Source organism: Acomys minous (genome assembly GCF_964271855.1).
Source record: "Acomys minous genome assembly, chromosome: 6".
NCBI lineage: Eukaryota > Metazoa > Chordata > Mammalia > Rodentia > Muridae > Acomys > Acomys minous.
This window is the reverse complement of record NC_140487.1, coordinates 40,001,386-40,019,028: the sequence shown is the minus strand read 5'-3', so window position 1 is coordinate 40,019,028 and position 17,643 is coordinate 40,001,386. Positions and strand designations below refer to the sequence as shown.

General features: G+C 40.5%; 1 protein-coding gene across 11 annotated transcripts in view; it reads left to right on the top strand.

Annotated features, from left to right (window-relative positions):
* The window catches only part of KMT2C (lysine methyltransferase 2C), a 216,604-nt gene that overhangs the window by 42,622 nt on the left and 156,339 nt on the right, over positions 1-17,643 (top strand). For 7 of the 11 annotated variants that reach the window (XM_084787762.1, XM_084787759.1, XM_084787769.1 and 4 more), the window contains one exon: positions 11,990-12,080. In XM_084787762.1, the coding sequence (XP_084643888.1) occupies positions 11,990-12,080 (91 nt within the window). The remainder of the gene's footprint in view (positions 1-11,989; positions 12,081-17,643) is intronic. The other 4 variants (XM_084787767.1, XM_084787765.1, XM_084787761.1 and 1 more) reach the window with 1 other exon arrangement.

Genomic DNA, 17,643 nt, shown 5'->3' with positions numbered 1-17,643 from the left:
AAAGCCATTAAGCTAGGCGTCACCAAGGATTGCTGTCACCACAGAAACCAGGAGAGAAGACATGGAACAGACTTCTCCTCAGAATCCCCAGATGGCACCATCTAGGTTAGTTACTTGGGTTTTTGACTTCCAGTTTCCAGAAGTGTGACAGAAAAAAAAGCTGTGCTCTTTTAAGCCACGTGATTTGTGACACTTTTTTATGGTGGCCCCTAGAAGCTTGTACAGCTACCTACGTCTTCAGTTTAACAAATTCATCCTGAAAATAATTTACTCATTCAGCCTTTCGTATAAAGTATAATTTAAAATGAGACAAATTATATAGTCTTTATTCAGAATGTTTTCCCATCGGGAGTATTTTCTAGCTCAATTTGAAAAGATTGTGCAAAAAATTAATTTATTACATGAAAAAACCCTCACTAAAATACAGCATTGCTTTGTTTTAATAACATATGAGTGAATGTGGGGTATCTTATCTTACTTGAGTTTCCTTCCTTCCTTCCTCTTTTGGTTTGTCTGAGACAGGGTTTCTCTGTGTATCCTTGGCTGTCCTGGCCTGGCTTTGTAGACCAGGCTGGCCTTGAACCCACAGAGATGCGCTTGCCTCTGCCTCCTGAGTGCTGAGGTGAAAGACGTGCACCATCACCGCCGACTTGAGTTTTCTTATTTGACAAGAGCATGATCACAGCCATCTTCTTCTGCCTGTGCTGTAGATGCCATCTCAGCCAACCACTTATTCCAAAATACTCCTTTTCTCTTCTTTTTCTTTTGAGATAGGGTTTCCCATTGTAACCCTGGCTAGCCTAAATTTGCTATGTAGACCAGGCTAGCCACAAACAAATCCACCTGCCAAATGCTGGATTTGAGGTGTGAGCTACTATGCTTGGCATAGTCCTAGCTTCTCATAAAGACTCTTAATGGGCATCACTTGTTTATCTCTAGAACTAAACCTCTTAGTTCCAATCTAACATTAAAAAAAAAAAAAGATTTATTCATTTATTTCTTATACAGTGTTTTACCTGCAGGCCAGATGAAGGCACCAGATCTCATTATGGATGGTTATGAGACGACATGTGGTTGCTGGGAATTGAACTCAGGACCTTTGGAAGAGCAGCCATTGCCCTTAACCTCTGAGACATCTCTCCAGACCCCAACTTTTTTTTTTTCCGTTTTGTTTTCAAGACAAGCTTTCTCTGTGTAGCCATGGCTGTCCTGGACTCACTTTGTAGACTAGTCTGGCCTCTAACTCATAGCTATGTGTCTGCCCCTGCCTCCTGAGTGCTGGGATTAAAGGCATGCGCCACAACCACCTGGCTAACTCATTAATCTTATCTGAGGACATTAAAAAAAATAATCTGCAGTTTCTTGATCATCCTTAAACCAACTTACTTAAGCATCTATTCCTATCTAACCTCTTAGGACCCTACTCTCTGCAGCATCCTTCCATGTATATCCTTTCTACTAATATCAGGCAGATTTTTTTTTTAGAAAAAAAATCTGTTTTGATGTTTATCTTATTATTTATTTAGTAGCTATGTAAACCAATAACTTATTTTTTAGTAGAAGTGGTTTCATTTTCAAATTTCTTCTTTTTTTTATTTTCAATTTTCAAACCATCAAACCATCAGGAAAAAAATTCTCAGTGAGTATTAACGGGACATGTAAAACATTTTATTAAAACTCAGCATGACAGCACATACCTGCAATCCTAACACTTTATCAAGGGTAGTGATATAGTTCAGTTGGTAGAAATCTTGGTCTGAGTTCTATCCCTGCACAAAACTGGGCATGTGTGGCTGGCAAGATTATGCAAAGGTGCCTGATGCCATGCTTGTAGACCTCCATGGTAGAAGGTGAGGACTAACTCACAGTTTATTCTCAGACCTCAACATGCCAACACAGAATCGATGAATTGAGTGTAAGATCAGGGCCTGGATCACCCACCGCCACTGGCACCCACTCAATGGCTCACAAGCACCCATAGACATGTATGGGGCGTACATATCTAACATACAGACAGAAATTACTGTATGAAGCTGAGAAAAGTACTGTAGCTAAAGTGGTGATGCCTCTTTCGCTCCAACTTCTCAAAGGCTGGGGGTGATGGTGCACACCTTTAATCCCAGCGCTTGGGAGGCAGAGGCAGGTAGATTGCTGTGAGTTCAAGGCCATCCTGATCTATGAAATGAGTCCAGGACAGTCAAGGCTACACAGATGAACCCTGTCTAAAAAAACAAAACAAAACAACAATTACTGTTTGAGTGTTTTGTCTGCATGCAGTCTCTATGTCTGTAGTATGTCTCTAATTCCAGCACGTGGTGGCACATGCCTTTAATCCCAGCACTCAGGGATGCAGAGGCAGGTGGATCGCTGTGAGGCAAGCCTGGTCTACAGAGTTCAGGAAAGCCACGGCTAACCAAAGAACCCCTGTCTGGGGTGGGGGAGAAGTGGAGGCAGGAGGACCCTGTTTAAGGGCAACTCAGCATACACACTGATTTCCAGATTAGCCCAGGCTATGTGATTGTATTGTTGTGAAACAGCATTAAAAAAAATGCCATGTTGGTAAAATTTGGAGGAAGTTATGGTAAAATATAATGCAAAATTGCTTAGCATTTAAAATAAATTAGGTGTCTGTATTCATAGATTCTGTGTCCAGGGATTCACAGCCACAGACTGGACACAGGCAATTAAAAATTGCATTATTAACAAACACGAGGAATTTTTCCTGTCATTTCTTCCTGAACAATAGACTAAAACATCTTTTTGCATGGCATTTGTGTCCTATGAGGTGTTTAAGGACTCTAATGATTTTCATGGGCAGGCACAGGTAGCAGTGGCATATGCTAATAGTCTCTCAACTACCTGGCAGACAGAGATGCAGGAATCACTTTTAGTTAAAGATCAGTTTGAGCAACATATCTAGACATCATGACATGAACTATAAGGGGAAAGGTTATATGCAAACACCAGACCATATTTATGGAGAGCTATCTGAGGATTTTAGAATAGGAAATTATTCTCGAACTAATTCCATGAGAATATACAAGAATAACTTAATGTTTGGTTTAGAATTTTGGGGAGGGCTTCTGGGTAGTAGTTGTGGGGATCAAATCCATGGTATTGGAGTCAGTACGTCATGGAAGATGACCTTGAAATGGATCTTATTGCCTCTACAAGTGCTAGGATTGTAGGCATGTGATAGCATGTCTGGTTTTCTGTGTAGACCAAGACCAGGACTTCATGAATGCTAGGCAGGCATTCTTCTGACTACGCCACACACCTTGTCTCTTGAAGGGCTAAAAACATTTGAAGATGGCCTAAAGACCAAGCATTATAAAATTTGAATTCAAATGAGAAATGTTTTAAAATTCAAACACATTGGTTTTTTTTTTAACCTAATATAATCTCAGGCATTTTTTCCAAGTTACCATGCAATCAATCTCTCTCTCTCTCTCTCTCTCTCTCTCTCTCTCTCTCTCTCTCTCTCTCTCTCTCTGTCTCTCACACACACACACACACACACATACACACACCCCATATGGTTACTCTGGTTAGGGCATATTCATTTATTCATTCTCCACCCATCCATCCACCTATCATCAACTAACCTTTTTTTTTTTTTTTTTTTTGAGAGGGTTTCCGTGTAGCTGTGGCTGTCCTGGACAGTTCAGGTTGGCCTTGAACTCACAGATCCACCTGCCTCTGCCTTCTGCAGTGCTTGGATTACAGGCATGCGCTACTGTGCCCAGTTAGTATTTATTTTTTTACATTTTTAATTGATTCTATGTGAGTTTTACATTATGCATCCCAGTCCCACTCGTCACCTCGTATTTGCCCTCTACCCTTGCAAATAACATACACACACGCACACACAAAGTATAGAAAATATCTCCTGGAAGCTGTAGTGTGTCACAGTGTGTCACAAAGTATATTCCTCTGTTTATATACCTTTACTTGTAAATGTTCATTGCAACGAACCGTTGGTCTGGTTTAGGGTCTCTGGCTTCTGTGACATCATCAATATTGAATCCTCACTCACTGGGACTCCTCCTGGTTATCCTCTTGTTGCCCTGTGTCCTGGAGATCCTGCAGCTTTGGATCAGCAGGATGATCCTTTCACAAGCCCCAACAGTTCATAAAGGATGTAGATGTTTGGAGTGGAGCAGATTAATTTTTTAAATGTGCATATACTTAAATATATTTACTTGTTGTAGTAGGTTGGAGGGATGGCAGGTGGTTCAGAGTACACACTGTACTTGCTGGAGAACTGAATTCAAATTTCAGCATTCAAATGGTCGCTTACAACTAGCTTTAACTTCAATTCTATGGCTTCTGATGCCTTCTTTTATCCCCCAGAGTACAAGATATGGAAATGGTGTGCATAGACACATGCAAGTAAAACACTCAGACACATTAAACTATCCTAATAGAAAAATTAAAACATATATTTAATTACATATAAATATATCCACCTTAATGAGATTGATTAAATAATATGTTTTTTATAAAACATTTAAAAAAATTTCCCTCAACCTTGGTGTTTCACTTCACAAGATATGGGGATTTGATTTTGATCAATTAACATTATTCTAAAGTTAAAAAATAATAACAATAATAATTACTATTGTTATGTTTGTTTGTTTGTTTTTTCAAGACAGGGTTTCTTTGTGTAGCCTTTGCTGACCTAGAACTCTTTCTGTAGATCACACTGCCCTCAAACTCAGGGTCTGCCTGTCTTTGTCTCCTGAGTGCTGGCATTAAAGGTGTGTGCCATCATGCCTGACTTATTTTAAGTTTTAACAGTGTTGTATGTGTCCATCATAAACTAACAAATGGTACAAATCACAAGACAGTGATAATCATTGGAAACTTTTTTTCCTTCTATGTATTTTTGGCTTGTAGATAAGCAGTCATGTGCAGTGAAACACAAGGACAGAAATATTTGCTTATTTATTTTTGTTATTTCAAGACAGGGTTTCTCTGTGTAGCCTTGGCTGTCCTGTACTCTCTTTGTAGACCAAGCTGGTCTCGAACTCATAGAGATCCGTCTGGCTCTGCCTCCCAAGTGCTGGGATTACAGGTGTGCGGCCACCATTGTCTGGCTTGGGGCCCTGTCTCCCCCCCCCCCCCATTTTTATTATTTATTAATTCATTCATATTACATCTCAATTGTTATCCCATCCTTTGTATCCTCCCATTCCTCCCTCCCTCCCACTTTCACCCTATTCCTCCACCCTATGATTGTGACTGAGGGGGACCTCCCCCCTCTGTATGTGATCATAGGGTATAAAGTCTCTTTGTGGTAGCCTGCTATCCTTCCCCTGAGCGCTACTGGGCCTCTCCATCAAGGGGACATTGGGACCCTGTCTTAAAAAATATAATATAGCATGTGTGGGTTACACACGCAGATCAGAGAATAACTTTGCCTTTTACCTATCTTGTTTTTGAGAAGGGTCTCTCTTGTTTCTGCTGCTGAGCTGTATAAACCAGTTTCTGGGTAATTCTCTTTTTTCTACTTCTTATCTCCCACCGTAGGAGGCCTGGGTTTAAAGCTAATCCTTCAGGACTTTTTATATGGGCTTGGAGAATTATCAGACTGGTCAGGTCTATGTAGCAAGCACTTGTACTTACTGAGTTATCTCCTTGACTCTCTTTTCTTTTTGAGATAGAGTTTGTCTGTGTATCTCTGACTGGCTTGCAATTTGTTAGGTGGTCCACACTGGCCTCTTGCTATGACACTCCCACCCCACCCCACCTCCACCCCCAGTGCTGGGATTACAGGCTTGTGCTACTATGCCCAGCTAATTCATGATTTTGTCATTTTTTTCTTTCTGTAAAATGTAGATTGCTGTGATGCATCTACAAAGAGTACAGCTAGTTGGAGCTATGCTGGCTAACATTGCAAGTTTATCACAGTAACTTAGCCGTGTAGACCTTGGCTTGACCTCTGATGTCAACACCTGATATATAAAGGTGGCCTAAGCATTGATGTTTGCCATGAAGAGCATGGATTGTTTGTTGCAGTGAGGTTTTGGGACAAGTAGTGGGAGTGGATAAGAGACTTCTGTCGGTATGGCTTTTATTTCAATCACATGTAAGGGAAGTTATACAGTGTTAACCAGCTATATGCCTAGTAGGAAAAGAAGCCAGTCAGTCTGCCAATGTACTCTGTACAGTGCCTGGAAGAGGGTTCACAAGTCCCTCAGCCTTTCAGGGACTGTTTCTGTAGTCTAGATGATGACAGTGAGAGCTTAAGAGTATTTTAGGAAAGCATCTTAACATTTAATTGTCTTTTTCAGCATCTGAATCCCTGAGTCCTCCAGCCAGAACTTGAATTGGCAGCCCTCACATAGGCCTGTGCTTTAGTGTTGCCAGGGTGCTGTACCAGCATGCCTCTCCTGGGCTCTGGCTGAGATCTTCCTTGTGCTGAAGTAATTTCTTTCACGTGGCTTTCCACTTGTGATTCCCTCTCCTTTTTAAAAATTAGCCACATTCCTTCTTAAGGATTTACTGTTTTAGAAAAGATATTATTTTGGAAAAATGGCTGTATATAAGTGTGAAGAGAATAATGTAATGCACCCCTACACTGTCATCACTTAAGCTAAAAGAACACACACTAGCCTTATTTCATTATTCTTTAATAACATTTTATTGAAAAATAGATATTTTTTGGTAAAGAAAGTGAATGTTGTATTTTTTACAAAGATTTTCATATGTAACAGAAAGTACAATGGCTGGGAATGGTGGTATATGCCTTTAATCCCAGCACTTTGCAGGTAGAGGCAGAATCAGAGACAAGTAGATCTTTGTGGGTTCGAGGCCAGCTTGGTCTACAAAACAAGTTCCGGGGCAGCCAGGGCTACACAGAGAAACCCTATCTTGAAAAAACAAAAAACAAACAAAAGAAAGAAAGAAAGAAAGAACAATGGATTGTCTCTCAGTTGAACAACTGTCACATTTTAGAATCTTGTTTCGTCTTGTACTATGTTTTTAGTACACTGATGGTAAGCTGGAAGCATAGATACTGCTTAGTAGCTGCAAGTATGTAATTAACATTAATAAAGACAGAGTTTCTCTGTGTAGCCTTGGCTGTCCTGAACTCACTTTGTAGAAGGGCTGCACCCAAACTCACAGCGATTTGCCTGCCTCTGCCTTCCACATGCTGGGATTAAAGGCATGTACCACCACGCCTACCTTCAACATTAATTTTTTAAATTGAAAATTCATACAGTATATTCTGAGGTTTCTCCTTCCTCATTTCCACTTGGATCCTCCACATCTCCCTACCCATCCAGCTCCAGAAAACAAATATAGCTTTATTTCATTTATACTCTTGTCCTTTTGCATTAAATTGAACCAAATGTCAGGCATAGTGTTATTTGTAGGTAATTAAGAATTTTATTTTTTAAAAAGTAAGGATTAAAAAAATATTAGGTCTAACTTCACACCAAAATTTTTGTTAAAATTATAAAAGAAGAGCCGGGCGTGGTGGCGCATGCCTTTAATCCCAGCAGTCGGGAGGCAGAGGCAGGTGGATTGCTGTGAGATTGAGGCCAGCCTGGTCTACAAAGCAAGTCCATGACAGCCAAGGCCAACACAGAGAGACCCTGTCTCGAAACAAACAAACAAACAAACAATTATAAAAGAACATGTTGGGGGCTGAAGAGATGCTGCTGCCTCAGTGGTTAAGAGCACTTTCTGCTTTTGCAGAGGACCCAGGTTCAGTTCCCAGCATCTACTTGGTGGATCACAGCTCTGTGTCACTCTAGTCCAAGGAAATTCAACACCCTTTTCTGCCCTTGATGGGCACAACACACATGTGGTTCACATACATACACTCAAGACAATGCTCATACATATATATAAATAATATTAGAAAGCAAAACAATAAAATTAATGTGTATGTACACATAGCTTGTCTCTATGCATACACATGTGCAATTCCCACAGAGACCAGAGGAGGAGCTAGATTTATAGGAGGTTCTGAATCATCTGAATGTGATCCTGGGAACAAAACCTACAGCCTATCCCGAGAGCAAGTACCCTTAGCTGTGAGCCATCTCCCTATTTCTGAAGTTAAATTTAATACAATATATATTTTTGTTTTTGCCTTTTTTTTTGGAGACAGGATTTCTGTGTGTAGCCTTGGCTGTCTTGAACTTGCTTTAGGCTGGCTTCGAAATCACAGCCATTGCCTGCCTCTGTCTCCCTGAGTGGTAGGATTAAGGGCGTGTGCTTTTTATACTTTTTACAAGGAGCCCTCCTGTCCTTGCCATTACCTTCTTCCGTCAGTTGTTTCTAGGGTCTCCGGTCTAGTAACTGTCTCACTAGTGGCAGAGTGAGGTTCCCCAGTGCAAATGATGACAGAGTTTGATATTTTAGTATGCTCACAAGGTTGGATAGGTTTTTCTCGAGATGAACAGAATCAGTATACTGTATACACAATACATATTAATACAGACTATATTGAATTAGCCTAATACAACAGTGACAGTCTGTATAGTGGAGAGGCAAGAACTAATTTCCAAGTCTAGACAGCGGAATGACTTAGACTTCCCTAACCATAGCTGAGAGCTAGGGCCTTCCCCCTTAGGGTCTCTGGTATTCTGTCCCTGTAAAGAAATGCTTGAGAAGCGTAGTAACTCAGTACAGGAAAAAGGGCGTTCAGGCCCATTGAAAGGTACCATGCACATTCAACAGAGGTTGCCCACCCCATTGTCCCCACATACCAGCCCACTCGAGAATATCTCCACAGAGGTACAGATGCATTTTACTCCTTCTGGTCCTCCTAGCCCCCCTCCCCGTGTGTGTGTGTGTGTGTGTGTGTGTGTGTGTGTGTGTGTGTGTGTGTGAGAGAGAGAGAGAGAGAGAGAGAGAGCGAGAGAGAGAGAGAGAGAGAGAGCGAGAGAGAGAGAGAGAGAGAGAGAGAGAGAGAGCGAGAGCGCACGCTTGAGTGAGCCTTCATTCCTGTGTGGCATACATGTGGAGGTCAGGGGACAGTTTGTGGGATTTGGTTTTTCTCTTCCTCCCAGCATCACCCCTACCTCCTCTCTTTTGGTTTTTCTAGACAGGGCTTCTCTGTGTAGCTTGATACAAACACATTTTGTGCCATTTTGTCTTATACCCGCGCTGCATGTGTGTAGAAAATATGCAGGAAAAGTTGCTTCTCTTTTCCTATGTGAAGGAGAGTTATAGAAAGATTTGTATGTGTATGTCATTAACTATAGTAGTGTGTGATTTAGTAGCTGCAGAGCATCATCACTTAAATGACTCATCTGAATAGTCTGTCTTGGTGGACAGGGGGCTCTCTGCTGGCCCCTGTCATTTTAAATTACATTTCAGTTCATTTGTTTGTGTGTATGTAGGGGGGACACAGGTGCCATGGGACTCACACGGGAGGTCAGAGGATAACTTGCTGGAGGGGATTCTCTTCTATCACGGTCTCTAAGGGTTGGAATGACGAGCTCAGGCTTGGTATCAATCTTTTGAGAATTAAACACTGTACTAGTTAAGTCTCTATTGCTTTGCTAAAACACCACAACCAAGATACAGAAGAAACAGTTTATTTGAGATTGTGCTTCTAGAGCAGTGGTTCTCAACCTGTGGGCCATAACCCCTGTGGGGGTTGCATATCAGATATTTACATTACAATTCATAACAACATTGGCAAAATTACAGTTAGAAGTAGCAACAAAGTACATAATTTTATGTTTACGGGTCACCACAACATGAGGAACTGTACTAAAGGTTCCTAACATTAGGAAGGGCGAGAACCACTGTTCTAGAGACTTAGAATTTGTCATGGTTGGGAGACATGGTGACTGGAGGAGGAAGCTGAGAGCCCATCATGGACCATGAGTAGAGAAGCTGGTGGTGAGGACATGGGAATTCACTACAGCCCTGGCTGTCCTGGACTCACTCTGTACACTAGCTGGCCTCAAACTCACAGACATCAGCCTGCCTTTGCCTCCTGAGTGCTGGGATTAAAGCCTGCACTGTCAGCCACACAGCCACAAATAATAGAGCGATTACTTGAACGGGTGCCCGCCTTTAGCTCACAAAGTCCACCTGCAGTGACACAGCTCCTCTAATAAAGCCACACCTTCCAAACCTCCAAAGAGCACCATCTGCTGGAGACTTAAGTATTCAAATGCTTAACCTTATGGAAGACGTTTCTCATTTAAACCAATACAAACATAGTGTTTAGATGACTATCTTTTGTTTAACGACATTTTGTGCTTTATTATTTACTCATGATAAACTCTTTTTTGTATTCCTGGGCCAAAGATTATATAAATTCTAATAACTTATTTATTCTTTTATGTGCATTAGTGTTTGACCTGCATGAGTGTCTGTGTGAGGGTGTTGGATCCTCTTGAGATGGCCTTATGGAAAGTTATAAGACGCCATGTGGATTCTGGGACTTGAACCTGGGCTCTGTGGAAAAACAGCTTTTAAATGCTGAGTCATCTTTCCATTCCCTGTAATGACATTTAATAATGACAAATGTCAATAAAGGATAATTATAGCAATTTTTCTTCTTACTAGTAATATGTGTCATGTGCAGTGACACAAGCTTCAATGCCAGCGGCATGGAAGTGAAGAGCACTGTGACCAAGGCAACTCTTGTGAAAGAAAGCATTTAATTGAGGTCTCACAGTTTCAGACGTTAGTCTGTTATCATGTCAGGGAGTGTGGTGGCATGCATGGTGATCCTGAGCTGCAGGCAGAAAGATTGAGAGACGGTGGCCCTGGCATGGGTTTTTGACTACACCAGGGACACATCTCTTCCAGCAAGGCCACACCTCCTAATCCTTCTAATGCTTTCAAAGACTTCCACTCTCTGGTGACTAAGCATTCAAGCAAATAAGCCTATAGGGGACATTCTTATTCAAATCTCTATATTTGGCATCACAGATTCCTTTTCAAAGGGAAAATTACCTCTTCACTTATCTCAAAAAGTATTAATTAATTAAAATTAATTGATTGGTTGAGTTAGGTTCACACTGTGTAGCCCTAGAACTTGCTATGCAGACCATGCTAACCTTAAACTCTGAGGGCTGGGATTAAAGGCTTGAACTACCAGGTCTGGCCACTTATGTAGCTAGTTTTTCTTTCTTTGTTTGTTTTTGTTTTTCCTTTAAGATTTTACTTAGTATTTTATCAGATTTGACTTATTTCTTTGTGTTTCTGTGTGTGTAAGTGCACATGCACCAGTCATGGAGCACTTGTGGAAGTCAGACAGCAACTTGTAGGGGATTGTTTGCTGCTTTTATCATGTGGGTCCCAGGAGTTGAACTCAGGTCATCAAAGTTGGAGGCAGGCACCTTTACCTACTGAATCATCTTACTGGCCCAACTATATGAATTTTTTTGTAAGTAGAATTTTCAGGTTAAATTTCATTAAGTGTACACTACAACCTTTTTAAAGACTGAACTTAAAAGCTAGTAGGGAATCTTGGAAAGGTCAGGTTAAAGAAAGTCAAAATTCTGAATCAGTACTTCCAAAACTTAATTTATTTTGTCCTCACAAGCTTCCCCCCACCCCAAGCTTTCGCTGTCCTGGACCCACTCCGTAGACCAGGCTGTCCTTGAATTCACAGATCTTCTTGCCTCTGCTTCCTGAGTGCTGGGATTAAAGGTGTGCGCCAACACTGCTGGACTGTCCTTATAAGATTTAAGGAAGAAAATATTGTTTGATGTGCTATAATGCTGGTGAAACTTCCAAGTGTGCCTTAAATTTTAACATTATCACTGGGCGTGAGTTCAAGGTCAGCTTGGTGTACAAAAATGACTCTAGGACAGCCAAGGCTAACACAGAGACCCCGTCTCAGGAAAAAAAAAAAATCAACATTATCTGGGTAGTTCATGCTACACATCTCAGTAGTTGGGAGGATGAAGCAGGGAGGCCAGCCTGGGTTACATTTGAGAATATCTCAAAAAAATAACCAAGCAAAAATTTTAACTTTATGTTTTGTTTTTGTTTTTGCTGGAGGCCTCGAAGTAGAGGAAAATCTACAGTGGAAGATGAGGACAGCATGGATGGGCTGGAGACGACGGAAACAGAAAACATTGTCGAAACAGGTATTGGATAGCAATGAGAGTTTTGACAAAATACATAGTAATTTGTGCTTATTGAAACAGTCCAGATAGCATTTGTGTAGAAATGCACGATGTTAGCATTTGTCTGTATATGAAACTCTTAAACCTTCCATCTGTTTAAAATATTTGACTACTGATAGAGTGAAAAATTGAGGTCTCTTTCTCAGTTTTTCCCTGAGTCCTCAAGTTTGAAATATTTTGCATATATGAATGTCTTTTACTAAAGCAAAATGACTAGAATAAACTCATTTTATGCCTTTAGCATATTTCTGACTTGTGAACCATCAAGTATTTGTTCAAAGTTTTTGTTAATATGAACGTGGAGGCAAAATGTTTCATTAGTAAATGGCATTATGAAGTCCTGGGTTAAGCCATTAGTTTCTGTTGTGCTCAGCCATTACGTACCTTAAACATATTGATGAGCATGCGCACTCGCAAGAGTGGACAAGTAAAATATCAGAAATAACTTCCAAAACCGTAACAAGTTAGTGATTTTATAAGTTGGGAGATTGATGGCATGAGTAGAAATGTCTACATGGGATATTCTCTCCGGCTGTTTTCCACACATGGATGGCATCTGGACAATGTTCTACTCTCTGTGCTGTTCACCAAGATTAGCATTGTCTTGATGTGTATAGAATCTCACAAAAGATATCTAAAAAAGATTTCCTATGTGTATGAGTTTTGCCTGCATGTATATTTGTGCACCACGTGCATCCTGGGTACCCAAGGAGGTCAGAAGAGGATGCTGGATTCCCTGAAACTGGAATTACAGATAGTTTTGAGTTGCAGTGTGGTTGTTTGGAACCAAAACTAGATCCTCTGGAAGAGCAGTCAATGCTTTTAACTACTGAACCATCTTTCTAGCCATACATTATTTTTCCCCTAAGGATTTCTCTCTCTCTCTCTCTCTCTCTCTCTCTCTCTCTCTCTCTCTCTGTGTGTGTGTGTGTGTGTGTGTGTTTTCAGTGTTCTCTCCTACTGTATTGACTGTGGGGATCAGACTCAGGGCATCAGGCTTGGCAGCAAGCTCCTTTGCTCACTGATCCATCTCTTACAAGCATTCGCTTTACATTTTAAGGTATAGAAACTACTTTATGCTTATTTCTTATTATGTAAGTGTAGTTTACATTTTTCTTTCTAATGTGTCTCATTAGAGTGACAAAGTGAAACATGGAAATTCAAAAATTTCCCTCCCTTTCTTATTCATTTTTCTTTCTCCTTTCCTTTTCCTTTATTCTTTAAAGTTTTCAAAAAAAAAATACTAAAAAAAAAAAAAAAGATTTTATTTATTTTATGTATGTGTGCTCACTCTGCCTGTGTACCTGAGTGCCAGAAGAGGGCACCAGATCTCATTATAGATGGTTGTGAGCCACCATGTAGTTGCTGGGAACGGAACCCAGGACCTAGAAGATCAGCAGTGCTCTTATCTGCTGAACCATCTTATAGCCCCCTCAAAAAATACTTTGTAAAATTGTTATTTTTTAATTTGTGTGTGTATTTTAATCATGTGTGGGAGTAATAGTGAACAGAGGACCCAGAAGAGATATTGGATGCCCTGGAATTACAGAGCGTTGGGAGCTCCCTAACATTAGTATTGGGGATTCGAACTGGGAGCAATAAATGCTTTAACTGATGCATCTCCTCCCAGTGCTTACCTTCCTGTGTAGCCCTGGAACTCACTCAAAGAGACCCGCCTGCCTCTGCCTCCCAAGTGCTGTGATTAAAGGTGTGTCCCACTATGTCCAGCCTCTTCTACATTTTTAAATGATATTCAACATGATTATTTTGTATCTTCTCAGAAAGCTACAGAGCTCATTGCTCTATGGAAAGAATATTTTTGAGATCTATCTTCAATCTTTCAGGTGTTCCTTAGGGACTTTTCATCTAAGGAAAATAGTATTGGGGAGGGAGAAGCCTTAGGTTGTAGGAATGCATATCACTGTTGTTTCAGTTGAGGACTGAATATAGTAACACATTAGCTGTTAGAAGAGAGACATTATATACACACTTACAGGTGTGAATTGGTGTACGCTGACGCTTACCTCTAAGTCGCTAGCTAGCTTTCTTGTTCGTTTACTTGTTTATTGAGATAGGCATCTATGTAGCCCTAGTTGTCCTGGAACTCAGTGTGTAGCCAAAGTCTCAGATCCACTTGCCCCTGAGTGCTGTGATTCAAGGTGTGTATTACCGTGCCTGGAAGCAATCACTCTGCCCATGCATCTGCGTCCACTTACATACACATTAGTCCTCCCTCCTTCCTTTACGTCCTTCCCAGACTCTAGTAACCACTATTCTATTCTGTTTCTTTGAGACTAACTTTAGCTTTCATATTAAAATGATATGTAGTATCTGTTTTTATGCTTTGACTTAAGATAGTATATAAGTTAATATAGTATTGTCCATTTCCACCCATGTTTCTGTAGATGGAGTACATTCTGAGACTGGGTCGCACTCGACAGTCTAGGTTAGCTTTAGACCATTATATACCTAAGGGTGGCCTTACACTTGTAATCCTTTTGCTTTTCCATTTTGAGATCTGGGATCCCAGCCGTGCACACTGTCATTGCCTGGCTAATTTATTTTTATTTTTAAAAAGGATTTATTATATATGAACGGGTGTTTTGCCTGTGTGTATGTATGGGGTCCCGAAGAGGGTCTTGTGTTTCCTGGAACTGGAGTTAGAGATGGTTGTAACCCACTGTGCAGGTGCTAGGGACTGAGCCTAAGTCTCTGTCCAAGAGCAGCCAATGCTCTTAACCACAGAACCATTTATCTAGCTCCTTATTTTTATTCTTAATTATATAATATTCCATTCTATAGACACATCTGTTCATTCATTAACTCCTTGGCTGATTTGTATTTGCCTGTTTGTAGATAGTGCTCTTATTAAACTATCAGAACCATTGCTATGTACTAATTTCATTTCATTTGGATATATACCCAATAATGGGGTTGCTGGATTATATGGTTGTTCTATTTATAATTAGGTGATTGATGTATTTATTTATTGTTTGAAATACAGGATTTTGCTTTGTTGCCCAGGCAACTCTTAGGGTCAAGTGATCTTTGGTGGCAGCTTCCCAAGTGTTGAAAAGATCTCTCTCTCTCTCTCTCTCTCCTTCTCCCTCTCCCCCCCCCCCCCCCCCCATTTTCCAAGTTATATAGCCTTGCTGTTCTGGAACTTACTTTGTAGACCAGGCCTGCCTCCAACTCACAGAAACCCACCTGTCTATGTCTCCTGAGTGCTAGAATCAAAGGCATGAGCCACCATCAGCCAGCCATGGAGCCTTCTTCCCCACAACCCCTTTCTCTTTTTCAGGAACATTGCATATGGTTTTGTATAATAACAACTGATTTTTCAAGAAGATTGTTTTATGTGTATGAATGTTTTGCCTGTATGTATGTAAGTGTACCTTGTAGCTGCCTGTTGCCCTCAGAGGCCAGAAGAGGGTGTTGAATCTTATGGAACTGGGGTGATACAAGTGGTTGTGAGCTTCCCTGTGGTAATAGATTTCTGGTTTCCTGGAAGAGTAGCCAGTGTTCTTAATTGCTGAGACATCTCTCCAGCTCATACCTGAGCTAATAATGTACATTCTTACCATCACTGTATGAGGGTGGCCCTTTATCTTACCAGCACTCACTCATTTTTGTCACAACTTTAAGGATGACATCTTGTGGTTTGGTTTTCATTTTTGTGATAATGAGCTATTTTCTTAGATGACCTTAGTTAGTATCACATAATGTAGCCACCTCTTCCTCTGCTCTCGAGTTGAGTTCCTAAGTGTGTTGGACGCATATCACCTGATAGTGATAATTTGTGCCTTACGTCCCGTTCTCCAGGTTGTCCATTTTGTTGATGTTTGTTGTTGTTTTACAGATATTTCTTTGAAATCTTATTTGTCAGTTTTGCTTTAGCTGCCTGTGGGTCAATTTTTTTTCGGGGGGAGGTTGACATATCTAAAGACTTCTTTGTGCTGATGGATGGTTATTAAAATGTTCCTTCTGTTCTTCTAATAGTTTCAAAGTTTTGGATTTTATGTGAAAGACTTTGAGGCAACTGTAAATGTTTAGAATTAGGGTCCTGTTTTATTTCTTCTGCATTGTATACCTACTTGGCCTAGCATCACCCCTTTTACCCCTTCCTCTCCTTCTTCGTGTGTGTGTGTGTGTGTGTGTAGCTTGATTTGTAGCTGAGTTTGGCCTAGAACTTAAGGTATTAAGTTGTGTGTCATGAACAGTCAGTGTACTTATGTGTTGTATATTTTATAGTCAGGCATTATAATGCTTCTAGGTTTTGTGTGCCATACATCCATGTCTCTCCCCATACCCCCACCCCAAGTTTCAGGATTGTTTTTGGTTCTGAAGGAGTTTATTTATTGAGATAGAGCCTCATATCTAGCCCAATAAGGCATGGACCTCACTCTATATCAGGCTGGGCCTAAACTCCTAGAGATACACCTGACTCTGCTCAGATGGAAGGTATGTGCCACCATGCCTGGCCTTTCCTTATGTGTTTTGTGGCCAGCTTTTCTAGTTCCTTGTAGAGCATCATTCTTATATTTAATGTGTAGATAATTTTGAGCTGTGCAGATATGTATTTAAAAATTAGAAAAAATTTTTTTTCATATAATATATTCTGATTATATTTTCCCTTTCTCCTACTCCTCCCAGTTCCTCCCCATCGCCTCTCCCATCTGGATCTACAACCTTTCCGTCTCTCTTTAGAAAACAAACAGGCTTCCAAAGTATAGTAATAAAATAAAACAAAATACAATCAGACAAAACAAAAACAAACAAATTGGAATAGGACAAAACAAAAAAAGCAAAAAAGAACAAAAGAGATGCATATAGATGCAGAGGAGACACACACATTTCCGAACCAGAGGAATCCTATAAAATCACAAAACCAGAAGCAATATAATGCTTTGGGGTTTTTTGTTTGTTTTGTTTGCTTGGTGTTTTTGAGACAAGGTCTCACTATGTAGCTCTAGTTGTCCTGTCCTGGAACTCACAGAGGTCTGCGAGCCTTGGCCTCCCTGTTGCTGGAGCTAAAGGTGAGTGAAGTACCTGTAATATTTAAAACAAAATGAAACAAAACACCCCCAGAAGTCCTGGTGTGTGTGTGTGTGGGTGTGTGTGTGTGTTTTAAGGAAATATCTACTGTATTAAGTTTTCATGCAACCTCTCAAAAGGCTCTTAGTTCTTGTTTGTTTATTTGTTTGTCATATGTATTGTATTGTCATATCTATCTGCCTACCTTTGCCTCCCTGAGTGCTGGGATTTTTCTTTATCCATTCATTCATTGAAAGCCATTATGAATAAAGCATTAATGAACTTGTAGCAGGATGAAGCATTTTTTGAGCATACACCTAAGAGTGATATAAATGGATCTTGAGTAGGTTGATTTCTATCTTCCTCAGAAGCCCCCACACTGATTTTCCTACTGGCTCTACAAATTTTACTCCCCCACCAAGGAGGAGTGTTTCCCTTTACTCCATATCCTCACCAGCATGATAATAATTTGTTTTTATTGACCTTAGCC